The 27424-nt window shown below is 49.7% G+C and overlaps 1 protein-coding gene across 1 annotated transcript in view; it reads left to right on the top strand.

The window, feature by feature from the left end:
- DYNC2LI1 (dynein cytoplasmic 2 light intermediate chain 1) overlaps positions 1–27424 on the top strand; it is a 352340-nt gene that overhangs the window by 173222 nt on the left and 151694 nt on the right. The window contains exons 5-6 of the mRNA XM_078647108.1: positions 1035–1123; positions 14110–14296. Of these exons, the coding sequence (XP_078503234.1) occupies positions 1035–1123; positions 14110–14296 (276 nt within the window). The remainder of the gene's footprint in view (positions 1–1034; positions 1124–14109; positions 14297–27424) is intronic.

The following is a 27424-nucleotide window of genomic DNA, read 5'->3' as shown; positions in this document are numbered from 1 at the left end:
GTCAACCACCAACCCAGTTGTAACATTGCACAAATATGATCTTTGCCTATGTTAGTAACATTGCCAGGATCTCAATGAGGCCTAAAAACTAACCAAAGAATCACTGCAATGTTATAGCCATATGGTCCTCGTTTTACAATCAAGAAGGATTTCTTTCTAACATTTAAAACTTGGGATGTCTCCTAGAAGGTCTTCTGGTTCTGGGTCTCAAAAATGCACTATTCTCCACCTACAGAACGAAACATGGATCCTGGCTTACGTGTCGCATATCGCAGGCATCGTCCATGGCTTAGCTCCTATCTATTATCTTTTTTCGACTCTTATTTGTTCCGAGAGCGTTTTGAGAGGTGGTTTGCAGGTTCCTCCTATTTTGCTTTGTCTCTTTCCACTTCTTTCCATCTGTCTTCGGCTACTGGCCATTTTGTAGCCTTTATATCAGTTCTCTCAGGGCAGTGTTTAGCAGTTTCTTTTGGAAACCGTGCAATTTTTAGAACCTCATTCCTAATGTTTCATTTAACTGGTCCCTGATTTGCAAGATCTCGCCTGGCAACCGTTACTGTATGTGATGGTTTGACCTTACTATGTCTGATACAAAATCTCTGTCAAGCCGTCCCTTCTGACCAAACCAGCAGCACCCTGTCACAAGGCTTCTTTTACTAGCTTTACGTTGGAATTGTGAACCCCAACAAATATCTTGCCAAGAATATGTCAAAGGCTGTGCTTTTTACATTTGTTTAAGATCTGATTGTATTTTTTTCTGGAAAATCTTGCTTAAAGTGGATTACTGATAATCTTGGTATAGCAGCATTTGATTATATTTATTAAGGACACACACATACACTTTCTAGACTGAAGAACCACACTAGAATAAATTCTAGAGCCACATAAGGGGTTTTATTATTGTGATTTTCATCAATGAATGTGCAGGAACGTAATTTGCTACAATTGATATATTACTAATGTCTCACGAATGCAGGTTTATAGTAGGTGAGCAAACAATCCCCTTGATGACACTACTCTGGCTTGTTTTGCAGCCAAAGGACGTTGCTCATTTTTGGGAACTGGGAGGTGGAACTTCCTTATTGGATCTTGTTGGCATACCAATAACCACTGAGAAAATAAGGTAAGTTAAAATCGTCGAGATGTGAATTTTTTGTATTTTACCTAATATACTTTACGCTTAAGAAGCATGGGAAAATTAAGCACCTTCAATGTTCTCTGTTGAAAGCAGTTCAGAAGACTAAATGAAAACACATATATGATAAATTCTAGCAAGCCACATCTGAAACACTTTGGCTGACAGTGTGGTTTACTACTATTTCTATAGTGCAGAGATCGTAGATAATTTTGCTCTCATAAAATGCCGACATTGCCCATATAAAATATGTTCGAGTTATAGCCTGCAAGTTAGTACATATACGGTTTGACTTTTTGAAACTTCGAAGAGTGTTTCATCATTACAGGGGATTTAAACCATTTGTAGAGAGGAGTAGTGCTCTGATCTAATGGTTAAGCAGCAAACTCCGGATCTAGGAAATGTTTTATGCCTCGTTTAAAGGTGGATGAAAGTGGAAAATCCTTCTAAAAACAAGGATGTCTCTACAGTTTTCTCTGTCTTTCTGTACCTCATCTAGAGACAGGGCCAACCATGTTCCTGATGGCGGAGCCACCACTGCCTCTGTGATCTGAACAGTGGCACATAAACCTCCCACTTTAGCAGCTTGAGCAGAGGTTGGGTGACACTGGGCAGTTGTAACAAAAAACCTTTCCAAATGTTGTTTACTGCTTCTATCACTTTGAAAAAAACGGCGTCCAAACATAAATAACACTGCAAGAAAATAATATGGTGCAGCTATATGGTGTAGGACCAAATGAAAGAAGGAAGAAAGGAAGGAATGTAGGGTGGGAAGGAGGCAAGAATAGAAAGAGAAAAAGATAGGTGGATGGAGATGGACGGATAGGCCGAAGGACGGGTGGCTTGGAGAGATGGATGAGGGGAGTGGGAGCAAGGGAGGATGGCAGGAGTGAAGGACAGATGGAGTGGATGGAATGAAAAGAGGCTGTAGAGAAGGATTAGTTAAAGGGATAATGGGCAGATAGATAAATGGATGGCTAGAAAGGTGAAAGGAGAAAGATGGAGAGCATAGATTGAAAAAGGAAGGCTGGTTCTAGAGACAAGTAGATGAATGGATGATGGAGAAATGAAGAGAGGAAAGGGTGGGCGGATGGAGAGAAGGATGGATGCTGGGGTGGAAGGATGTAGAGAATGATGGCTGCATGGAAGGAAAGATGAAGAAGTGGACAGATAGATGGAGAGGAAGACGCTGGAGGTAGGATGATGGAGAGAACCAAGGAAGCATGGATTGAGAAATGCAGGATGGATGCAGAGATGGATGACTGTGTTGAGAGAAGGATGAATGTATGAGGAGCAGGGAGGATGAATAGAGACAACGAAGGGTGGATCAACAAATGAATTGAAAATTGAGGTGTAAAAGACAGAATTTAAAACTTTGCTGAAAGAGTCAATATGCCACTGTGAAGATTCCACCATACCTCCAGTGCATGCAGAAGCTTTCAATAGCTGCCAATCGGACAGTGCGTATTATTCAAGAGCCTACGCTTATCACACACCTTTTTTATTGGCCTTTTGCTTGACTGAACGCTTGGGCATGATATACGAAACTATAATTCTGTTATTCGAAATAGCGATTATTAATGAATCGCAATTTCCGAATCTCAAAAGAATATTTGCATAATAGTGCGTGCATTAGCAAATAGTGATTTCTTAATATTTGCAATAGCTTAATACTGATTTTCAATCTGCTATTCAGTATGCATCCTAAATTGCAAATATTTAAGTCACAGATTGCAAATGTTGCCACCACAATGAGTAATGACATCAAAGACAGAAAGTGTCTTGGATGCTTTCATTTTGAGCCTATGAGATGAGCACACCTTTCTGTTTCTTCTGTTGAACCTTGGAGGGCAAAGGAATGTCAAGCCAGGAGCAACACGAGGAGGCTGGGTGGGAAAGAAAATTAAAATGTAGGTACCAAAAACCTGAAATTTGGGGGAAGGATGTGTGGCCGAAAATGATAATGTTTTTGGAAAGGCATCACTTACAGTTGAAGCGGCAACTAAAATGATTTGTAGGCTTATCCAATACTTAATTAATGATGTGGCTAGGGTCAACAACACGAGTGTGGCAGAGGCATGTGTACGAATGGTCCTCCTGGGCTCAAGACCAAAGGAAAAATTGCCAAACGTAGACAGAAGGCTGCACCAGTAGGTGGAGGGCCACGGGCTGCAGCACTGCCATCTGCAATGAAAAAAGAATAGAATTTACTTTGCATCTGAGGCAGAAGTTTCAACAATTGACACATCAATTCTCAGACAGAAACAATACGTATAATAAAACAAAACCTTTATTTTAAAAGGTTTAAAACATAATTAAGGCAGCTGTAACACACACCTCAGCCTGCCCCTACCATTGTCCAAGTAGCCAGAATGGCACCAATTCCAGGGAGGAAACCTGTTTCAAAACTGGTTTCCAGGGGGAGTTTAGCATTGCCAAGAACGCAGCTCAGGGGTGTGCCCAGAGCTCTGCACTGGGCAAGAAATGTTCTGCCATTTTAGTTCTGCCATTCGAGCCCTTTAAGCATTCCAGGGCTACGGCCAGATCCTTGGGCCTCGCTACCACCTCTCGCCCCGCACAGTCTGCTTTTCGCCCCTTTAGTTGCTACGGAAGGGGTGCCCCACCACATTCCGCCCAGAGCCACAGGCCTGCACAACTGTTCACCCTCTGTGCAGCTGGGGACGTGGGACCCAGTGTTGTGGGTTCAGGGGCCAGCGGGTGGTCCAGTCCACTAGCAGCCTCCAAACCTTCCTAGTCTGACCATTCATGGCCACCAGTTGCCAGTGGGCAGCAGGGTTCGCCATCACCACCCCCACTGGCAGAACATCACGTTGGTCAGGTGGGGTTTGGAGGTACTCCAAAACAATATGAGAGAGTAAGGGTATTAGACAACGTGTAAGGTGGGAACTCCTGGTCCCCTACTTCAGTATTAAACAACAAATGGAGGAGTACCCCCTGGAAGAGTAACAGAGAGAAGCTCTGTACCTGGAGCTTAAGGCTCAATGGAGCACAGTGTGCCCAACCTTATAGCAGGACAAAGCATGTCCTTTTTGAAGACCCCTCACTCACCAACCTGGTTGGTGACATGCTTCATCATCGGGGTCCCACCCCGAAGGCCGAGTGCCAACAGGGTGTGCTCTGCGACACCTGACTACAGTGGAGCGGGTTTTCTCTTTTTTATATGTGCAATGACTCTACAAAGTGATAAGTGGTTTAAAAAGGGGACAATACTACTCACTGCAAGACTTTATTCTTAAGTGATTGAACCCCCATAAAATAAAGTGTGACACCTATGTCTAATTAGGTAGACTTCGATGTCTGAGACGTGTAGTGTTTTTAAAAATAGCGACGTGTGCTATGTGATTTTAAAATTAGGTCTACATGTTTCAACCTTCTTGCGATTGTGGGTTTTCGTCAGGACCAATGCAGGTGACCTGGGGGGTACGCACACGCTAAGGTGCACCCTGCCCTCGATCACGTGAAAAAGTTGGGCCCACAAACTTGTGGACCTAAACAAAATATAAAAGTCTTCACCCCACTCCGGAAGAAAAACCTGTAAAGGGAAAAAGGGGGGGTTGGGATCACGTAAACAAGTAGACAGACATTTGTTTGTACACTCAACATATATTGTGCTCATAGAAGTGAGTAGCAGACATAACTGTCTGGCTGTTGACCCATGCTTGTTGCTAGTATAGCACCAGGACACATTTTAATGCGGGGTGGAGGTGCAATAGTGTACTTAGCAGTGCATCGGTGGTAAATTCCCCAGGGCAACTCAAGGAGAGGGCCTGGCATGCCGCCTGGGGGGGTGGTTGAAAAAAAGGGAGGAAAGTGCGGGAGAAATAGTGGTGCGATCAAAATAGTGCCGCGGTAGTTCAAAGTCGTGGGGTATAATGCATGTCTGACGTACACCCAGGGCGCTACAAATATGTATCCAAGGGGTCGGATGATCATTCAAATATTGTAGCCCTGTAAGGCCCAGATATATGAGAAACATTAGGCTTACTGAGAAAGCGGTGTAAGCCGCTACATGGGCGTCCGGGTTCCAAGAGTCATGCTCACGTCACCTGGATAGAGATAAACACAGAAGCGGGTACATACCGGTATGAGCTCTGTTGCATCATTTTCCGAGTTTGGGCCGAGTCCCGTAGTAACATTGAAATGCGACTTACTAGTGGCTTCTGCTCATCGGACTGGAAACCTACTTGGTTCCTGTTCGGTACACCCCGTGGAAGTCCCTGGCTGCCCGTGTCTGCAACGAAGTATATCCGTTTCTCTCTACTTCCTGGAACGGGGCGGGGTGGGCGTGGCCGTGATCACGTGGGACAGGGAGCCAATCCCCGTACCGTGTTTCGTGAACGAGGCTTGGGAGAGGTTGACACGGTAAAACAATAGCTCATTAGAGTGTCCCTCATAGTTGAAGCTGCTCGGTTTTGTGTACACCGATCGCTTGTTAATTGCAAACGCGGTAGACACAGGAGACTGTGTCCCGGTTGGCTGCACAAACGGATGAACAAGATGTATATTAAAAATTCACAAGATAGTGAACGAAGGGGGAAAGAGACAGAAGGTAGTTTAGATGAGAGTACAGAACCTACTGGCATAGAGTTTAACTGTATGCTTATTAACCATCATGTGTATGACTAATACAAGTATTGGCATCCAACTGTATTGTAAGTCTCCATTAGCACACAGGGTTGTGTACAGTGGAAATAGTTATCTGGCGGAAGTTACAACCAGATTAGTGGTAGTTGGACAATGTTGGTAAATACTCCATGGCCTGCTGATTACATATGGGTCAGTGGTATCATGTATATATAGCCTGAGTTCTAAGTGTAAATGCACTGGTGGTCTTGATGCACAAAAAAGGTCGCTCTTATCCCATGATTGAGTTCCATGGAATGTTATCATTCAGGCCAGTCCTATGGGTGCCTAGCCTGTACACCCATCTCTTTTCCTTCTCGAATAGGCGTTGGTTTTGATTGTTCCCTTCACTGATCTGCTCAATGATTGTCCATTGTATGTCTTCAGGTGTGTGCCCAGCTGTCAGATAGTGTTCTGTGAGCTTTGTCATCGACTTCTTGCACCTGATGGTGCTTCTGTGCTCGCCGATTTTCAGTTTTACTTTTCTGTTGGTCATACCTACGTAATGTAGGTTACAGGGGCAGGTTATCCTATGCACTACATTTTCGCTGTTGCAGTTCGTGTGTCCTCGGATAATCCAGGTCTTGCCTGGTTCAAGTTGTAGTGTTGTGGTGTTGGTAGTAAAAGGGCACACACTACAATTACCACATTTGTAGTGGCCCGTCACTCTTGGTAGGCCCCAAGCATTCAACACTGACTCTACTTCTGCTGCTCTTTGGATGGGTCTGGTGTTCACTACTGCATCCTGGATGCTCCTCGCTTTTTTGTAGGAGAACAGAGGCTTTTCCCATTTTATCTTACCAGAGTTCAGAATGGACCAATGTTTGTTAATTACTCTGGTAACATCATTGGAGATCGTATTATATGAGGTGACACAGGTAAGGGGAGTGTCCTCAATTGTTTTTTCAGTATTCTCCAGAAGAGCTCCCCTGGGCTGGTTGCGAGCGCGTTTCTGACTTTTTTGTAAGATCCTCTCCGGATAACCTCGATCCTTGAGTTTATTGGTGAGGTCACTAGCCTGTTTTTTGTAGTCGGTTAATTCACTACCGTTTCTACGTATTCGTAAAAATTGTCCGTAGGGCAAATTCTCCCGCAACCTTCTGGGGTGAAAGCTTTTAAATCGTAGCAAGTTGTTTTTCGCTGTTGATTTGTAATGTGTCAGTGTTCTGAACATTCTGTTTTCTTTCTTTATTATGAGATCTAGAAACACCAAGGTGTTGTGATCTTTGACATACGTGAACTTGAGGTTATCATTGCATGTGTTCAACCAATTGAAGAAGGAAACCAGTAAATCCTCAGGTCCCTTTCAAATAGCCAACACATCGTCGATGTATCGCTTCCATAATAGGATATTTGAGCTGTGGGGGTTCCTGTCACTGAGTACAAACTTTTCTTTGAAGTCGTGGACATAGAGCCCTGTCACGCTTGGGGCAAAGGTGCTCCCCATCGAAGTACCCCCAGTTTGGAGGTATATTATTCCTTCGAATTCAAAATAGTTTCTTTTGAGAGCCAGCCTTGCACATTCCAGTATGTATTGCCTGGGAGTTCTAGAGGCCCATTCCTCTTTCTCGAGAGCATTTTTCAGTACTTCTAAAGTCGCATCTTGAGGAATGCAGGTCACCTGCATTGGTCCTGACGAAAACCCACAATCGCAAGAAGGTTGAAACATGTAGACCTAATTTTAAAATCACATAGCACACGTCGCTATTTTTAAAAACACTACACGTCTCAGACATCGAAGTCTACCTAATTAGACATAGGTGTCACACTTTATTCTTGAGTGATTGAACCCCCATAAAATAAAGTCTTGCAGTGAGTAGTATTGTCCCCTTTTTAAACCACTTATCACTTTGTAGAGTCATTGCACATATAAAAAAGAGAAAACCCGCTCCACTGTAGTCAGGTGTCGCAGCACACCCTGTTGGCACTCGGCCTTCGGGGTGGGACCCCGATGATGAAGCATGTCACCAACCAGGTTGGTGAGTGAGGGGTCTTCAAAAAGGACATGCTTTGTCCTGCTATAAGGTTGGGCACACTGTGCTCCATTGAGCCTTAAGCTCCAGGTAAAGAGCTTCTCTCTGTTACTCTTCCTGGGGGTACTCCTCCATTTGTTGTTTAATACTGAAGTAGGGTTTTGGAGGTAGTCTGAAGGGGCTACTCCCTCCCCTTTGAGACTACTCCTCCAGCCATGCCACCTACATTCCATCGCATGTCGGAGGATCACTTGGCAATTCTCCGCCAGGAAGTTACGGCTCTTGGCCAAGGGAGCCATTGAGCGTGTTTCTGTGCCAAAAGTAGGTCGTGGTTGCTACTCCCACTACTTTCTGGTACCCAAGAAGGACAAAGGCCTGCGTCCTATCTTAGATCTCAGGGATGTCAACCGCTTCCTCCGGAAGGAGAAGTTCAAGATTTTGACATTGGCTCAGGTTCTGTCTGCTCTCGACCCTGGAGACTGGATGGTAGCGCTGGACTTGCAGGACGCCTATTTCCACATCCCCGTCCTGCCGGCCCACAAGCGCTATCTACGGTTCACGGTAGGCCACAAGGATTTTCAGTTTATCGTGCTCCTCTTTGACCTTACCAGCGCCCCTCGGGTGTTCACGAAAGTGATGGCGGTGGTCGCAGCTCTTCTCTCCAGATCAGGTGTTCCAGTCTTCCCCCTATCTCGACTACTGACTGTTGAAGGCGGGCTCGCCCCAGGCTGTCATCTCCAAGCTCCAAACTAAGGCGGACCTCCTGCATTCGTTGGGATTCACTATCAACGTGCCAAAGTCACACCTAATTCCCTCTCAGAAGCTCATTTTCATCGGACCGGTTCTGTATACAACACAGTTTCTGACTTATCCTCCTGAACAGTGAGTCTGGGATATTTGGGTTATGATTCCGCTCTTTCAACCTCTATCCCATGTTTCGGTCAGAATGACCCTGCGGCTGCTGGGCCTCATGGTCTCCTGCATCCTCCTGGTGGATATGCGGACTCTGCAGTAGGACCTGAAGTTCCAGTGGGCACAGCATCGGTGGAATCTTTCTGATTGCATCCAGATTTCGGAGGGCACTGCACGCCATTTGCAGTGGTGACTAACAAACCAGGATTGGGTCAACGGCAGATCCTTTCCCTTCCCCAGCCAGAGTTCACAGTGGTGAGAGATGCTTTACTTCTGGGGTGGGGCGGCCACATGGGAGAGGCGGAGATCGGAGGCCTATGGTCTCCGGTGGAGTCCGGGCTCCACGTCAACCTTCTGGAACTTTGGGCGATTCGTCTTGCACTAAAGGCATTCCTTCCCTCTGTCTGGGGAAGAGTAGTGCAGGTGTTCACAGACAACACCACTGCCGTGTGGTACTGCAACAAACAGGCAGGGGTGGGGTCGTGGACCCTATGTCAAGAGACTCTCTGCCTTTGGACATGGCTGCAACATCAGAGCATATCTCTAGTGGTTCAACACCTGGCAGGTTCGCTGAACGGCAGGGCGGAAGAACTCAACCACAGGTGTATGATGGATCACGAATGGCGTCTTCACTCGGAGGTGGTGCAAGGTCTCTTTCAGCAGTGGGGAGAGCCTTGGTTAGATCTATTCGCCACCAAAGAGCACACGCAATGTCAGCAGTTCTGCACGTTGGAATTTCCAAGGTGGCACTCGCTCTGCGAGGCTTTTCATCACGAGTGGAGTTGCGGTCTTCTATACGCCTTTCCACCTGTACCACTTCTGCCCAGAGTGCTGAAGAAGATCAAGCGCAACCGGGCCCAAGTCATTCTTGTGGCTCCTGATTGGTTACCAAGAGTCTGGTATCCCGAGCTATTGCACATGGCCATCGATCCTCCGATCAGACTGCCTCTTCAGGAGGATCTTCTGTCGCAGCAGCAGGGGACAGTCCTCCACCCGAACCTGTCCAGCCTCCACCTCCTTGCGTGTAGATCGAACGGCGACAGCTGACCGCTTTTGACCTTCCTCCCGAAGTCTGTAATGTTATCTTGGTAGCCAGGCGTCCCTCCACTAAAACTCTATACACCTGTAGATGGAACAAATTCGTGGCATGGTGCACAGCAAAGGCTGTGGATCCCCTTTCTGCCCCTCTTTCTGAGGGTTTTTTGTTCCTCCTTTCCTTGTCCCAGCAGGGCTCTGCTCTGGGCACCATTAAGGGCTATCTCTCGGCCATTTCAGCCTTTATTCGGCTTCCTGATCAGCCTTCTCTTTTCAAGTCCCCTATTGTAAATAGACTTCTTAAGGGCATTACTCACCTCTTTCCTCCTATTCCTTTCGTAATGCCCCAGTGGGACTTGTACCTGGTCTTTACTTACCTTATCTGCGCTCCTTTTGAGCCGCTACATAATTGTTCTCTCAGACTCTTAACTGCTTTTCTGGTTGCCATCACCTCTGCTCGCAGGGTGAGTGAACTACAGGCTCTGTCTTCTAAGCCTCCTTGGTGTTCATCCGGACAAAGTTGTCCTTAGAACTTGACCTTCCTTTCTCCCCAAAGTGGTTACCTCTTTCCACATTGGACAGAGCATCAATCTGCCCACCTTCTTCCCGCCCTCGCATCCTTCAAAGGGGGAAGAGAGGCTCCACCTTCTGGATTCAAAATGTGCGCTATCTTTCTATCTGGATTGCACACAAAAATTCTGGGTGAATGATCAATTCTTTGTTGGCTATCTGGGTGCCAAGAAAGGTCGGGCCATGCAAAAATGGATCATCTATCGGTGGGTCATTATTTGCATCAAAATCTGTTATTTCATGGCAAAGAAGGATCCTCCAGGAGAACTGCGCGCCCTTTCCACCAGGGCGACCGCAGCCACTACTGTTTTGCAACGTGGAGTCCCCCTCAAGGACATCTGCTGAGCAGCCACGTGGGCATCTCTGCACATGTTCACGAAACACTACTGCCTGAACAGGCAAGTCCGGAGAGACGGCTTCTTCTTCAGGGCCCTAGTTTTGTGCACCACTGGTCAGTGTCTTGTACGGCTCTGTGCTTCCGGCGTGGAATGTCATGTAAAGAACTGACGTCAGCACGCGAGGGCGGCATCTAAGTAGATACCGCGACGTCATCCCAGCGATCACGATGCCGATGACGTCGAACGTGAGTCGACCGACGCCACCTGCCGACGCGCAGGTGTGCTTCTATGAAAAAATTCTCCGGATCCAGTCTATCGCCTGGGGTAATTCTAAGGAAAAGAATCTAAAAACGAATATATGTCTCTTACAGATATATCATTACCAAAGTTAAGTAACTTGTCCTTCAGCCCGGTCTTGTATGGTGAGGCTAAGTAAGTGCACCAGGCTATAGACCGGTCCACCATTGTATTTCAGCCTGAGATTGCAGGAGCTGTGGTGCTATGTGGACAAAAAACAGTGGCCATGAACACTATTAATAAACTAATTATTATAATAATTGCGACATTGTGATGTTTTTTCAGTTATTCTGTGCCTAAACTAATTAATGCAAAAACAACAGTAGATGGACAGAATGCAGAACAATGTCATACATTGACCCCAGTACAGAGATCTGGGCTTAAATCCATTGTTTTCTTTGCTCACCATGCCATTCCAGTTTGAACCCAGCCATATGCAAATCGGTCTTGACCCTGTGCCCCATGGGAACAGTCCAATGCAAAAACATTAGTTGATGGACAGAATGCAGAACAATGTCATACATTCACCCCAGTACAGAGATGTGGGCCTAAATCCATCGTTTTTTGCTCACCACTCCACCCCAGTTCAGACATGGCCATATGCAAATCAGTCTTGACCCTGTGCCCCATGGGAACAGTCCAGCCCGAACTGCCAAGCCAGGTCCTCCCTGGACTGGAAATAAGCATCCTAGGACCGGTTTTGGGCTTTCAGCACTCATCAGCCAGGATAGCTTGATTCCAGTGGCATGTAAAGCACGGGACTCACGTCTGAGCATACCCGTCCCACTCGGGGTGACAAATGCAAAAACAACAGTTTCAGCCCTCATCAGCCAGGATAGCTTGAAACCGGTCCTAGGATGCTTGTTTCCGGTCCAGGGAAGACCTGGCTTGGCAGTTCGGGCTGGACTGTTCCATGAGGCACAGGGTCAAGCCTGATTTGCATATGGCCAGGTCTAAACTGGGGTGGCGTGGTGAGCAAAAGAATGATGGATTTAACCCAGATATCTTGACTGGGGGTGAATGTTCTGAATCTTTCTGCATTCCGTCCATCAATTGTGTGTCTTTTCCTAAATTAATTAAATCAATCTTTCATAACCAACCCTTAGGTTAACATTTTTAGTACCAGAAGTGCCTTTCTAAATAGCTTAAATTGCCTTGCATCTGTATGCCTTAGCTGAACAACAGAATTGTTGATATTTAGCTTCTTTACATGAAGGTCACTCTCTGTTTCAGTTATGGCACTTCCAAGTTGTTAAGGCCCTGAGAAGTGGCCTTCACTGTAGATGCATGCAGCACAGCTTGCACGAAGCTCCCAAGAAGCTGAAGATGCCTGTCTGTCCAACACGTCTACCAGTCTTAAATACATTTTTCTGATCATTTTGAAAAGTCCAGACATTGTGATTAATGAAAATGCAGGTAATACCATCTGAATTTGTTGCACATCTACTAAATTCTATTTCACATTATAAATCACATTAATATGTATATATGCATCATTGATTTACTATCAAACTATAATAAAGCAAGTGATATATGTTTATATTAAATATATAATCCATACGAAATGCAACCTTAATAAATGATAAATGTGCACTTAGATTACATCTGAGAGGCTCCATTGGCTCAACTTGAAAAGAGCGTTGAGCTTCTATATTGACCCCACAACTTCTTTGTGGAGTTTACTATAGCAAAGAAAGGGAGGGCAGTGCAGAAGAGGACCTTGTCAAAGTGGATAGTCCTCTAAATCACACTCTGTTACATTCTGGCCAGGAAAGAGACTCCTGAAGGTCTGTCTGTGTGATCATTCCATCAGAGCCAAGCCTCCCATGGTGGTATTGGGGGTTAGAGTATCAGTTCTGGCTAGGCTGTGACGTGGGCCTCTTTGCTTATATTATTGAAGCACTACTGCCTTGACAGCCATGTCCAGTGTAGAGGTCACTTTGCCTCTCTCGGTCCTGCATTACTTTATAGTCTGAGTCTACTCGCCCAGACTCCCCTCCTTTATTCTAGAGGTGAGAAATATGCAGTTAAAAGTATCCAATAAAAGAACAAGTTACTTACTTTTGGTAATGCCCTTTCCGCTGGATACACTATCTAACTGCCGATTCCCCACTGCCCTTCCTCCTTCCCATTCTGTGGAGTGGACACCTGAACATCATAATAAAGTCTCAAGTAAGGAATCCGTGCATTGTCATCAGCAATTTGTGATATGCTCCAGGTCTGGGGCGCGGAAGAAGAAATCTTGATGAAACTGTCAGTTTACATGGGTTGTGCTTAGATAATGCTCTGCTCTATTACTTCCGGGGCAGTATGGAGTCACTACGGAGCCACACAGCATCACCTACCAGTGCACAGGAGCATTGCTGGAAAATGTCTCCAGATCTTGGGCCTGGCTTAGAATTTGTCAGATGGATACTCCGTCACAAACATGCCCGATATTCGTCTGCTGTATTACGAGTCCATTGTATCCTATGGCACTTATAATACGGTGGACGGGATATCTGTCATGTTTGTGATGGAGAAACCTGTCAGCCAAACTCTAAATCAGGCCCTTAGGTTGGCATCTGGGAGTATTCTAAAGGTGAGGAATCTGCGATTAGACAGAATATCGCCCATAAACAGCTTTATTAAATGTAAGTAACTTCTTCTTTAGGACATTCACTGTTTGCTTCTTTTCTAAGAACATGTTTAACCCCTTGTGTGCTGTTGACGAGCTTAGCTCGTCATGAGGGACGTTTGAGCTGCCCTCATGATGAGCTGAGCTCGTCACAGCCGTTGGAACGTTCGCACGCGGGGATAATTACCCCGCTGTGCTGAACGTTCGAAAAACGGGTGTGGTGTGACGAGCTCAGCTCGTCACGAGGGCAGCTCCGCTGTGCCTCATGACGAGCCGGAAAACACCCCGCAGCCAAGAGGTTAAGGTGCTCCTCACGTTTTTCTAATGAGCCCCCCCTTATAGAATGAAGTGTTGTTTCATGCCAAATGAGGCCGCTTACTATCTTTGCACCGGCTGTAAGAGGAAGAACTGTGCTAGCAGTAGTCTTGTGCACTGCTCTGGTGTTTTCGTGGCTTTTGTGCTGTATTTAAAAACTGGAGCAAACAAATACTAATCTTAATGAAAATGTTGCTCTCAGAATGTTTTTCACCCTTTTGTTTTTGTTCGGTATTCCAGAGGTAATGCAAACTCTTTTTCGATTTCCTGTAGGGCATTCTCAATAGTTCTTGTTTTGGATCTGTCGAGACCCAATGAGCTGTGGACTACCATGGAAAGACTCCTGCAAGTCACTAGAAACCATCTGGAAAAAACAATAACTGAATTGGGGAAAGCAAATTCCAAATTGGCAAATGAAATTAAACTGAAGATGTGCCGAACTCTGCCCAAAGAACATCCAGTAGGTTTGATATTTTCACATATATTTTGTAGTAATAGATGTAAAAAATAGTTCGCATAAAAGAACATGCAAATTTGTATCATGCAAGCTGAAAGTTGAAACGTTGAATTATGTCTTAATTACCTGTGCAACAGTGCAACACGACTAATAAGAGGTACTCTGCATACTTTGTACACATACACTTTACTACTTCTTGGGGTCATTCGTTGGCATTACACAAGGCACGGCAGTGATTTTCCATGCCTTGCATTTTAGGCAGACAAGGCCAGCATGGACGTAGCTATCAGGCGTTCAGTGGTTGCAGTGGTATCAGGGCATTTGAGCATGAGAGCTCCACTGTATCACGACCATAGCTGTCTAGTGTTACCAAACTAGACAATGGGACATTATCTGCTTGCATGAAGACCCCTGGTACCCTTGCTATGCCAGTGAATGCCAGGTAGGAGAGGTACACGTTACCTTGGGAAGACTATAAGTTCAGACTGCTTGATAGCTTTGCTGTCTGTCATTTCCACTGTGTTCTGTTTGTCACCCCTGACTTCCAAATCTCAGCGATCCACGTTAAATGTGTTTACCTTTCTGCCACACACACCAGGCACCCCTTTGCAGAATTCGTTTCTCAGCTGATCCTACATCAAGAGGAGATCCCTGTGTATTCACTCGAATGAGTGTGGCAGTTTAACCTCCATGCAGTAACGGCCCCTGTTCAAATATATGTTGAGTGGTATCTGTCGGACAGCCCTTGGTGATGCTGATGGTACAGAAAAAGGCATACAGTATACATCCAGTACAAAAACAAGCTTTTACAAAGCACTGGTTATGTCTTTTATAGTATTAAAAGCGTTTTAGTGTTCTTCTACCACACTTTGCGTGGTAAATGTAGTTGTGAGGTCGGTCCCTAAGGATCCATAGAAGCTTGTGACACTCCCTTCTTCGACAATGGGTCTTCCTTCACTTCTTGGGTGCAGGTTGCATTAGCTATTGAAGTAGCCCTGGCACAGTAAGCACGTCACTCCATCAGCAATGTGCACAGGCCGAGCTCAGTGGCTTTGTCCACCCCTGGGAGATGAAGGTGTAAAGAGAAAATATTTTCAAAATTGAAACGCCAAGACTGGTGATCACAGACCGAGACAGAAGATTACAAATTGAAAACTTCCATGGAGGCGGAAGAACTAGAGTACAAAGATATTGGGCAGGTAATGTACTTCTCTGAATATCAGCACTCTTTCATTAGCTTAGATCTCGCCGGTTAAAATATGTCAGCCATGAGTAGCACCTTCTAGTACTTTGAGTTTTGTTTTTTATTGACAAATTCAAGTGCAATAGCTTAGCTGGAGTTTATTGGATGCCCCATGTAAGACTAACATGGGACAACTTAAGACCGATAGAATATGTAATTGACACTACTTGGAATAAAGGGCCGGGAAAAACATATGAAAAATTGTATCTAGGGAGTGGATAAAATTGAGAGGCACAGGCATGGCTGCTAAATAGATCCATGACCAGTGGGATACTTTAAGCCATTTTTGTTTTTTTGGCCTGTCGCCTGTTTCATACTAGGAATTTTAAACATATACTCGTAATAGTGACAGCAAAATAACAGGTTCCCAAGTGGAAGGATTTGTTGGCTACTAATAGCGTGATGACATGACATAGAGCTAAATGAGTATAAGTATAACAAAAAAAACAAGGTGGCATGTGTGCACATAGGTGGGCGTCTTGGAATGCTTTTCCTTTGTTACAAAAACCATTCCAAGATGGCCAACTATGTGCCTGCGTTTCAACTCTCCAATGGCCCCCTTAGAATGGCTTTTGTCATTAAAAGAAAAAGATTTATAGCAGGGCCTCGAGTACATGCGCAAACGTGCGTACGGACGCTCCAGCAGCCATTTTGAATTTTTGTTTTACTGTTCAGATTCTGAAGCAAACACTCATTTGCAAAGCCAGTAACTTTGCCACAGCTTATTACTGGCAAGACCAATTCGATTTGCAAATAGCATTTCTTTGATAGTTTTCCCAAACTGCCAATTAACAGCACAGTATTAAACATGTAGCGTATTGGAAAATCTTTGTCAAATAAGAATCTTAAAACAGAACCCTAGATCAACTTTACATGAAACACCCTGAGGGTCAAGATCCACTCACCTGAATTCCGGAAATATCGGCAGGAGCTAAGTGAATCCTTCCAGTCCCTGTTCTGTTATCCAACCAATCTTTACAAGATGCTGGATTCTTTGGACAGCTGAGCAGTGAATATGAAGGTGGAAGGAAGAGAAGAAAGATAGATGTTTTCTTGGTCGACAGGAATGCTACTAGCAGCCTGCCTCTGCTTGATGCTTGCAGTCTTAGGGTCGATCATAGTTGCCTCAGTCTTGAAATGTCTACGTAAAGTAACGCAAGAACGAGTTAACACAACCTGCTTCTGGATTCCAATTCACATCAACTCTCTACTTTCAGTATAACCATGCCATAACAGTCAGAAGTAACTTTCACAATACGTTGTGTTGGTTCTCAATATGAAAGCAACAGGTTCACTTCAAATACTTTTTGCATCATAGTTAAGCATTTCAATCAATCAATCAATCAATCAATCAATCACTCAATTTGTAAAGCGTGCTACACACCCGTGAGGGTCTCAAGGCGGTGGGGGGGGAGGAGAGGCCGCTACTGATCGAAGAGCCAGGTTTTGAGGAGTCTTCTGAAGGCCAGCAGATCCTGAGTCTGTCGTAAGCTGGTGGGAAGAGCGTTCCAGGTCTTGGCGGCCAGGTAGGAGAAGGATCTGCCGCCGTTTTCCGGATACGAGGAACTGTGGCCAGGGCGAGGTTGGCTGAGCGGAAGATTCGTGTGGGGGTGTGGAAGCTGAGTCGGTCGTTGAGGTATGTGGGTCCGGCATTGTGTAGGGCTTTATGTGCGTGGATGAGGAGTTTGAAGGTGATCCTCTTGTTGATGGGGAGCTAGTGCAGGCCTCTCAGGTGGGGTGTGATGCGGCTGCGTCGGGGAACGTCGAGGATCAGTCGAGCCGAGGCGTTCTGAATTCGTTGTAGTCATCTCAGGAGCTTGGTTGTTGTTCCTGAGTAGAGGGCGTTGCCGTAGTAGATTCTGCTGGTGATGAGGGCCTGGGTGACGTTTTTTTTCGTGTCGGGAGGGATCCATTTGAAGATCCTGCGGAGCATGCGGAGGGTGTTGAAGCAGGATGCGGAGACGGCGTTGACTTGCCTGGTCATGGAGAGGGTGGAATCGAGGATGACCCCCAGGTTGCATGCGTGGTCTGTGGGTTCCGGGGCTGTGCCTAGCGATGTGGGCCACCAAGAGTCGTCCCAGGCTGATGGGGCGCGTCCGAGAATGAGGACCTCCGTCTAGTCTGAGTTCAGCTTCAGTCTGCTGTCCTTCATCCAGTCGGCTACGGCCTTCATTCCTCTGTGGAGGTTGACTTTGGCAGTGTGTGGGTCTTCGGTGTGGGATATGATCAGCTGGGTGTCATCGGCGTAAGAGATGATGTTGAGGTTATGTTGTCGTGCGACGTGGGCGAGCGGTGCCATGTAGATATTGAACAGCGTCGGGCTGAGGGAGGATCCCTGTGGGACGCCGCAGATGATCTCGGTGGATTTCGAGCGGAAGGGTGGGAGGCGGACGCTCTGGGTTCTGCCGGAGAGGAAGGATGTGGTCCAGGCCAGGGCCTTCTCTTGAACTCCAGGGGCATGGAGGCGTGCTGATGGGGTTCGGTGACAGACTGTGTCAAAGGCTGCTGATAGGTCCAGGAGGATGAGGGCGGCTGTTTCTCCTTTGTCCATCAGGATCCTGATGTTGTCAGTGGTGGCGATGAGGGCGGTCTCGGTCCTGTGGTTGCTGCGAAAACCGGATTGGGAAGGGTCCAGGATGTTGTTGTCTTCGAGGTAGCGGGTTAGCTGTTTGTTGACAATCTTCTCTGTCACTTTTGCTGGGAACGGGAGCAGGGAGATGGGCCGGAAGTTCTTGAGGTCCTTGGGGTCCGCCTTGGGTTTCTTCAGCAGGGCATTGATCTCGGCGTGCTTCCAGCCTTCCGGGAAGGTTGCTGTCTCGAAGGAACTGCTGATTGTTTTCCGGAGGTGGGGCGCGATGGTTGTGCTGGCTTTGTTGAAGATGTGGTGAGGGCAGGGGTCAGATGGGGATCCGGAGTGGATGGAGTTCATGGTTTTGATGGTGTCTTCGTCGCTAACGTTGGACTAGGCGGTCAGGCGGGTGTTGGTCGCAGGGGTTGTGGATTCGGTGGTGGCTGCGGGGGTGTCGGATTTGAAGCTGTCGTGGATGTCGGAGATCTTGCGGTGAAAGAAGGCGGCCAAGGAGTCGCACAGGTCTTGTGATGGTGGGATGTCATTGGTGTTGGAACTCGGGTTGGAGAGTTCTTTCATGATGCTGAAGAGCTCTTTGGTGTTGTGTGTGTTGTTGTCTAGGCGGTCCTTGAAGGCGGTCCTCTTGGCGGCCCTGATGAGTTGGTGGTGTCTGCGGGTGGTGCTCTTGTGGGCTGTGTGGCTGTCAGGTGTTCGGTCGTGAAGCCATTTCTTCTCCAGCTTCCGACAGGTGCGCTTGAAGGTCCGGAGGTCTTCGATGAACCAGGCGGCTTTCTTGTTGGTGTGGTTGTTCGTGGAGGTCTTCAGAGGGGCGAGGGTGTTGGCGCAGTCGTTGACCCATTGTTTGAGGTTAGTCGCGGCGGTGTCTGGGTTGGTGGGGTGGGCGGGTGGTTTCAGGGCGAGGGTGGTAGTCAGTTGGTCCTTGGTGACCTTGCCCAAAAAGCGGCGTGGCAGCTGTTTGGTGCGGTGGTGTGTGGTGGGTTTCCTGAAGGTGAAGTGGACGCATCTGTGGTCGGTCCAGTGGGGTTCGGTGGTGTGGTTGAAGGAGACGTGGGGCTTGTGGAGAAGATGGGGTCCAGCGTGTGTCCAGCTGCGTGGGTGGGTGTTGTCACGAGCTGTTTGAGTCCGAGGTTGTCGATCAGGGCGGTGGAGTTGGCGTCGTTGTTATTCTCGAGGTGGAAGTTCAGGTCCCCGAGGAGGATGTAGTCCGTGGAGGCGAGGGCGTGGGTGCTGGCGAGGTCCGCAATGGTGTCGCTGAACTGTGGTCGTGGTCCGGGAGGTCTGTAGACGAGTGTTCCTCTGAGGGTGGTGTTGGGGTCGGTATGGATTTGGAAGTGCATGTGCTCGGCGGTGGTGAGGGTGTCGTCGGTGTTGGTCGAGACTCTGAGGGTGTCTTTGTGGACGATGGCGATTCCCCCTCCCACTCCGTTGGTGTGGTCTCTGCGGGAGATCTTGTAGCCTTCTGGGAGCGCTATGGCGATGTCTCGTGCTGAGGTGGCGTTCAGCCAGGTCTCCGTCAGGAAGGCGACGTCGGGGCGGTGGAGTCTAGGAGGTCCCACAGTTTAAAGGCGTGTTTGCGGGCGGACCGGGTGTTGAGGAGGATGCAGCAGAGGTGGTTGGGTTTTCTGGTAGGTGGTTTGGTGGGCTTGATGCATGTGAATCTGCAGTTCCGGCAGGCGAAGGGCCCTTGGGTGCGCTTTCGGGGTGGCTCGGTAGCAGGGGTGGTCTCGTCCGGTGTTGAGTGCGTGGAGGGTGCTGGAGTCGTAGTGCAGTCTGGCGTTGCGGGGTCCAGGGGTTCTGGCGCTGAGGCGGAGTGGGAGGGAGGTGCAGCTGGGAGGCGGGAGCGGGGAGGCCAATGGGCAAGGGCAAGGGGTACAGAAGAGAAAAGGGGCCAGGGCTGCGGGGGAGCAACGGCGGGAAGTGGGGAGTGGGGGTGGCACAGAGGGCAGGGGCGCAAAAAAGGAGCGCCTCAAAATACAGTAGAGACAGTAAACAAGCTACAAATACTAAAACAATAACACAGTTGGGGTAGGAAAAAGGTTGGCACAGCAGAGGGGACAGAAACAGTTACCGGGGCACACAACTGTCGAACCCTCGGCAGCGGTGGCACAGTGGGGAAGGCTCGATCACTCGGGGAGAGCCGTGCGGCGTGGGGAGTGGCCTGGGAGCATTTGCTCTTAGCAAGTTCTCTAAAGCTCCAGTAGTGTTCCTTCTTACCCAGAGACGATTACACTATAAAGAAAGACATTTTCTCTTTACTTTAGAATCCAAAAACAGATTGCAACTTGTCCAAGGCTACTTAAATCAAGAACATACTCTTCCTTAGTGCACTAACCTTCTCGTGAAGAGGCCTGTTGTGCTTGAGGGGGGATTCACACCAAAAGGTTTGATGCTCACAGATCACCTCAAGGATCTCCTCTGGGTCTTGAGCGCTTCTACGAGCTGTGCTTTCCAAGCTCAGAGCTAATACTCCAAAAACAAGCACCAGTCTTCAGAACTTTGAAAGCTGACGAGCTCTGCTCACAGGCATCTGAAAGAGACACGTTAGTGATCGATTCCTTACCTTAGAATATCCCCAGGCGTCAGACTGGATCCAGAATTTTTTTGCATAGCAGTACCCTTGCGCGTCGGTAGGCGTCGTCTGCGGCTCTGCGTCAGTCGTCAGCGTGGTGGGCGCCGTGATGACGTCTTCGGAGTACTTAGACGCCGCCTCCCCATGCTGACGTCAGTTCTTCTTTTTTCCACACCAGCAGCGCAGATCCGGAAAAAGTGGTACCTTAGTCAATTTATTTATTTATTATTTTTTTTTTTTAAAACCTTTATTGTGCATAAAAAGTAACAAATACGGGCCCACAACCTCCAGGCCGGGCACGATACAGTAAGCACAAGAGCAAATAGGACAAATTTCCAGCAGCACCAGGATTTATAGCAACAATCATGAAATAACTCTGCAAACAAGTACGTGCCACCAGGAAACAGGAGCATTGAAGGTTAGTTTTAAAATTTTTAAAAAGAACATAAACAGTAAGGAGAGAGATCAAGGAGCACTGAGTCCGAAATATTACGTCACAACAGGAGGAAACAACAGCATAGTGTGGAAGCAACCACATAAGCGAGCATCAAAGACAACATGGCGGATCAAGATCAAATAACAAGAGCTTCAACTAGCAAGTACACGCCACGTAGCACGCCACCCTCTTCCACTGACCCGTCCCCCGGACCCAGAACAGAAATAGATAAAGAAAAGCGCAGAAAATAGATAAGGCCCATAGAAATGAACTGTGTGAAATGAAAACCCACCCTACAACAAAGCGGAGGCTATGGCCTACCCCCCCCGGCAGCGTGTCTGTCGCCCACTAAGGAACCCGAAATATAGAAAAAGAAAGAAAGAAACAGAAAAAGAATACCCTAATAACAGAGGAGGGCCAAATTCTAAAGCACCCAGACTCCCCGGCCAGCAAGTCTCTCCACCACCCATAACAACAGAATTAGAGCGACTATATAGAAAGAAAGCAGGGAGAGACATCAGAATCATTGTAGTACGCGTCGAGGAAGCGTCCCATCCCGGGCCCCCACCCGCCCATCAAGAACAATAAAGCGAACAGGATCACCCCTAACCCTGGCCAGATTTCAAGCGTCCACCCAAATACGACCCCGGATAGCACATCGCCCCAAAGAGAACAAAGGGGTAAAATGGCCGCCCTTTACAAGGAGAAGGGCCCTCTGCACAAATAGTACAAACCCAGTCACCAAGCGTGGCACAGATCCAGAATATCGCCGCACCAAAGTCCACCCAATCCAGCATAAAACAGTGACATAAACCCTCAGCATCGCCATCCTGATCAGCGTAGGAACATAGTGGCGTCTCCAGCCGAGCCGCAAACGAGGATAAGGGTCCATCAGCTGACAGTGAAAACCGAGACAGGATAGGAAACAATGTAGCTTCCACGAAATACGGTGGCGGCAGTCCTGCAAAGAATCCAGTCTCAGAGCGTTGCACCCGCTGAGAAGTACGCCGCAACAATGTCTCCATTGCAAGTCCAGGAGAAATTCGGTCGACATCATAAGGGGGCCCAGCTGGTGGGGCACTCCCCGATCCCAGAACGACCGCATCCAACTTCGCGCCGAGCGCACAGGAGCAATCACGCCATTCTGCCCTCAAATCGGCCAGCGCTGCAAGGATGGAGGCATGAGTGATGCAAGGCGGCCGAGCTAATGAATCGGCAGCGCGGAGTTCAGCGGGGTGTGCCAACCGCCACTGAGAGCCATGGAGGGCGACATCTCCAGGGGCAGAGACGGAGCCCAGTCGCGCTACTGAGGGGACGACCGCCATATTGTGCACCAAAACAGGGGCAACTACACACATGAGTGGGTCCCAGGATAGGCAGCTGGGGTGCAGGCACAGACGAAGTCCAGAACTCCCTTTAATAGCGTGCGACAAAGCATGTAGGTCCCGTCATGGAGACCCGACCCGGCGTGGAACAAAGGCGAGTCGCAGCGGCCATTTCCTCCTCTCCCCACACAAAACAGCGCAGCTCACCACAACACCGCTATGAAGGGAGGAAGCGATGAAAACCATTGCCGGTCAAGCAGCTCCGCCACAGGAGGGATCGGTACGGGTACCGAACAAGCCATAAATCGTAGCAGGGGACACAGGCTCACCACCCGTCTGTGGGATCCGAGAAGCTCCGGCCGTCCCCAGCTGGGCACATCGACCCGGGGCACAGGTCCAGGGCTCGGCACCGGTCGTCGAGGAAATCCGCAATTACTATCAGTAATCGGGCCGGTAAGAGCACCGGAGAAACGCCACCAGCGACAGCGCACCTCCCTCGTCTTTTCGCGGCCACTGTGCCTCAGGATAGTAATCAGGATAAAGTTTTAGTGAAACAGGCTCGGGGAGCCGGGCGACTACACGTCCGTCACCGCCGCCATCTTGGCTCCTCCTCTCCCTTAGTCAATTTTTGACTAAACTTTTTACGAACCTTTTTGATCATCTTTCGAGTCTTCGACTGATGTCTGTCACCGATCCTCAACGCCGGTGTCTCCACTGTCTCGGCGTCGACCACGACGACAAAACCTGCTCCGACTGTCGGGCCCTAACTTCGAAAGCTAGGCGGGAGTGGTCCCGCAAGCGACTCGAACTCCGGCAGTCGTCCCCGCACAGCGAAAGGTCCCGGTCCGGACGGAGGTCGAGGGACAGGTCGCAGGAGCGGAGTCATCATAGCTTCGGGAGTCGACATCACTCCTCAGGTTCGAAGTCGTCAGGTAAGCACAAGAAGTCAAAGAGACGTCATTGCTCTTCCGAGTCCCCCCGACGCTCGCGCAACGTGGCCGGGGGTTCGGGTGACACCGCCCACGCGGCTCCGTCGGAGTCGCGGGCGTCGCGTCCGCTCCCACACCCTCCCGTCCCTGGACCGCACGCGACGCCGGAGGAGATTGAGCGTTTCCTCATGGCCATGAGGTCCCTCACTCCTCCTGCGGGCTCCACGGCGCCTTTGGGCCCAGCGTACCAGTCTTGGTGCCCTAGCGGGTTGGGTGCTTCGGCCCCGACGCCGGCGGGTGCTTCGGCCCTGACGCCGCCGGCGCCGCAGGGCCCCACTGGATCCACTTCTGGATCGGGGTCGTCGCCGGTTGATCTGGTGACCCCACCGGCGCCGGTCCCTCAGGTGTCCCCTCCGGCGGCGCCGTCCCCGATGCCTCCGTCGATCCGGTTCCGGCGCTGGACCGACCCCATCATTTGACACCCCTGAATTTCAGGAGATGGGTGATGAGGAGTATTGGAAGGGGTCTGAGGACCCTTTGACACATGAGTGTCAGTCTCAGGAGGACTGGACAGGTGGACTTGGGGATGCCAGTGGTCTGGACACCTCACCAGACACTGGTTTTGTCTCACTTCCTACCGTGGCTACGGAGGAGGGGGCAACCTACAGTGTGGTGTTGACGCGGGCGGCCAAGGCCTTGGGCCTTGAGCTCCCCGTCGCGGCCGTGAGGACTAACCTCCTCACTGAGGTCCTTAAACCGCAGTCAAGCTCGGCTGAGCCTCTGCTGCCGTTTAATGAGGCCTTGACCGACGTTCTTTTGGGCAGTTGGTCCAGGCCCGCTACAGGTTCGCCTGTAGATAGGAACGTGGCCAGACGCCACCGCCCGGCCCCGGGCGACCCTTGTTTCCTGTCCACCCACCCCACCCCTGAGAGCCTGGTTATCCAGGCTTCGAATTCCCAGACTGCATTCCCGTCGGCTCTGCCTGACAGGGAATTCAAGAGGTATGAGCAATACGGCAAAAGGGTATTCTCCTCCCTGAGTCTGGGACTGCGGTCTTCCAACACCGCATGCCTCTTGGGCCGCTACATCCACTCTCTGTGAGATACGGTCGCGGACGTGCTGCCAGAATGCCCGTTGGAGGTACGGGCTAAACTCGGCCAGGCCCTTGTGGAGGGCCGAGATGCAGCGCGGTATTCTATCCGGTGTAGGCTGGATACCACCGACTCACTGGGCAGAGCGATGGCAATGACGGTGGCGATTCGTTGCCACGCCTTGTTGAGGTCCGCCAACTTCTCGGCCGATGTCCACAATACACTCATGGACATGCCGTTTGATGGCTGTCACCTTTTTGGCGACAAGGCAGACCATGCGCTTGAGCGCTTTAAGGACTCCAGGGCTACGGCCAGGTCCTTGGGCCTCTCGGCCCCGCGCCAGCAAACGGGTGCCTTTCGCTCCTTTCGTGGCCACGGAATGGGCACCCCCACACGTGCTGCCAGCCACGCACCGCAGACTAACGTCCAACGCGGTGGCGGCCGTGGAAACCGCCGTGGAGGCGGTCGGGGACAACGGCGAGGCCAGTCCACACCCTCCCCCGCAGCATCCGCCTCAAAACCCTCCTAGTCCGTGCTTTCAGGCCCATGTGAGGCCAGTGAGGGGGCAGGGTTCGCCATCACCTCCTCCACTGGCGCACTGTCACATCAGACAGGTGGGTGCTGCAAATCGTCCGAAGGGGCTACTCCCTCCCCTTTCGTGGCGACCCCTCCAGCCATGCCAGCGCAATACCACCGCGTATCAGGGGATCATTTGCGACTTCTGCAGGAGGAAGTTACGGCCCTCTTGGCCAAGGGGGCCATCGAGCGCGTTCCTGGGCCAGAAGTAGGGTGTGGTTGCAACTCCCACTACTTTCTGGTACCCAAGAAGGGCAAAGGGGGCCTACGCCCTATCTTGGACCTACGGAATGTCCACGGCTTCCTCCGGAAGGAGAAGTTCAAAATGCTGACACTGGCTCAGGTTTTAGCTGCCCTGGACCCAGGAGACTGGATGGTAGCGTTGGACTTGCAGGACGCTTATTTCCACATCCCCGTTCTGCCGGCCCACCGGCGCTACCTGCGGTTCGCGGTTGGCCACGAGCACTTTCAGTTTACCGTGCTCCTCTTCGGCCTTACCAGCGCCCCACGGGTGTTGACAAAGGTGATGGCAGTGGTCGCAGCTCATCTGCGCAGGTTAAGGGTTTTAGTCTTCCCCTACATTGACGACTGGTTGTTGAAGGCGGGCTCGCCCCAGACAGTCGTCAGCCAGCTCCAGACGACGGTGGACCTCCTGCACCAGCTGGGTTCTCCATCAATGTGCCGAAGTCACACCTGTGCCCCTCTCAGAAGCTCCTCTTCATCGGAGCGGTTTTCGACTCGGCGCAGTTTCGGGTTTATCCACCCGACCAGCGGGTTCGGGATATTCAGGCTCTGATTCCACTCTTCCAGCCTTTATCCCGGATCTCGGTCAGGTTGACGCTGCGGCTTCTGGGGCTGATGGCCTCCTGCATCTTTCTGGTGCATCATGCCCGGTGGCGGATGCGGGCTCTGCAGTGGGACCTGAAGTTTCAGTGGGCCCAGCATCAGGGCAACCTCTCCGACCATGTCCTGATCTCGGAGGGCACTGCGAGACAGCTGCAGTGGTGGTTCACGGACCGCGATTGGGTCAGCGGCAGATCCCTCTCCCTTCCCCAACCGGAGCACGTAGTTGTGACGGACGCGTCCCTCCAGGGCTGGGGAGGCCACATGGGAGAGGCGGAGATCAGAGTCCCGGCTCCATATCAACCTTTTGGAGCTGCGGGCGATTCGTCTAGCACTGAAGGCATTCCTCCCCTCTGTCAGCAGTGGGGAGGAATGGTTAGATCTATTCTCTTCCGAAGAGAACCCGCAATGTCATCAGTTCTGCGCGTTGGAATTTCCAAGGCGGCACTTGCACGGAGAAGATTTTCGTCGCGAGTGGAGTTACGGTCTGTTGTACGCTTTCCGCCTATACCACTTCTGCCCAGAGTGCTGAAGAAGATCAAGCGCAACCGGGCCCAAGTCATCCTTGTGGCTCCGGACTGGGCACGAAGGTACTGGTATCCCGAGCTACTCAGTATGTCAATCGATCCCCCGGTTCGTCTGCCTCTTCTGGAGGACCTTCTGTCGCAGCAGCAGGGGACGGTCCTCCACCCGAACCTGTCCAGTCTCCACCTCCATGCTTGGAGATTGAGCGGCAACAGTTGAGGCCATTTGACTTGCCTCCTGAAGTCTGTAAGGTCATTCTGGCAGGCAGGCGTCCCTCCACAAAGTCGGTATACGCCTGCAGGTGGAATAAGTTTGTGGCATGGTGCACAGCAAAGGCTGTGGATCCACTTTCTGCCCCTCTTTCTGAGGTTCTTCTCTTCCTTCTTTCTCTTGCCCAGCAGGGCTCTGCTCTGGGCACTATCAAGGGCTCCCTTTCTGCCCTTTCAGCCTTACTAAGGCTGCCTGATCATCCTTCTTTGTTCAAGTCCACTATTGTAACTCGTTTTCTGAAGGCCATCACACACATGTACATTCCTCCTGTACCTTTCGTGATGCCCCAGTGGGACTTGAACCTTGTACTTACTTACCTAATGTGTGCTCCCTTTGAGCCGCTCCATAACTGTCCTCTCCGTCTTCTTACTTTGAAGACTGCTTCCCTTGTTGCCATCACCTCTGCCAGGTGAGTGAGTGAGCTCCAGGCTCTTTCTTCCACTCCTCCTTTCCTCTCTGTCCATCCAGACAAGATTGTGTTGCGGACAAGACCCTCTTTCCTGCCCAAGGTTGTCACGGCCTTCCACATTGGGCAGTCCATTACCTTGCCCACATTCTTTCCGCCTCGGCATCCCTCGAAAGAGGAAGAGAGGCTCCACCGTCTGGACCCAAAACGTGTGCTCTCTTACTATCTGGATCCAACAAGCCAGTTCCGGGTGGATGACCAACTCTTTGATGGTTACGTTGGGGCTAAGAAGGGAAAGGCGGTGCACAAGTGGACCATCTCTCGGTGG

Source organism: Lissotriton helveticus, chromosome 6 (assembly GCF_964261635.1).
Source record: "Lissotriton helveticus chromosome 6, aLisHel1.1, whole genome shotgun sequence".
Classification (NCBI taxonomy): Eukaryota; Metazoa; Chordata; class Amphibia; order Caudata; family Salamandridae; genus Lissotriton; species Lissotriton helveticus.
The sequence above is the reverse complement of the archived record's forward strand: the minus strand, read 5'-3'. Positions and strand labels throughout refer to the sequence as shown.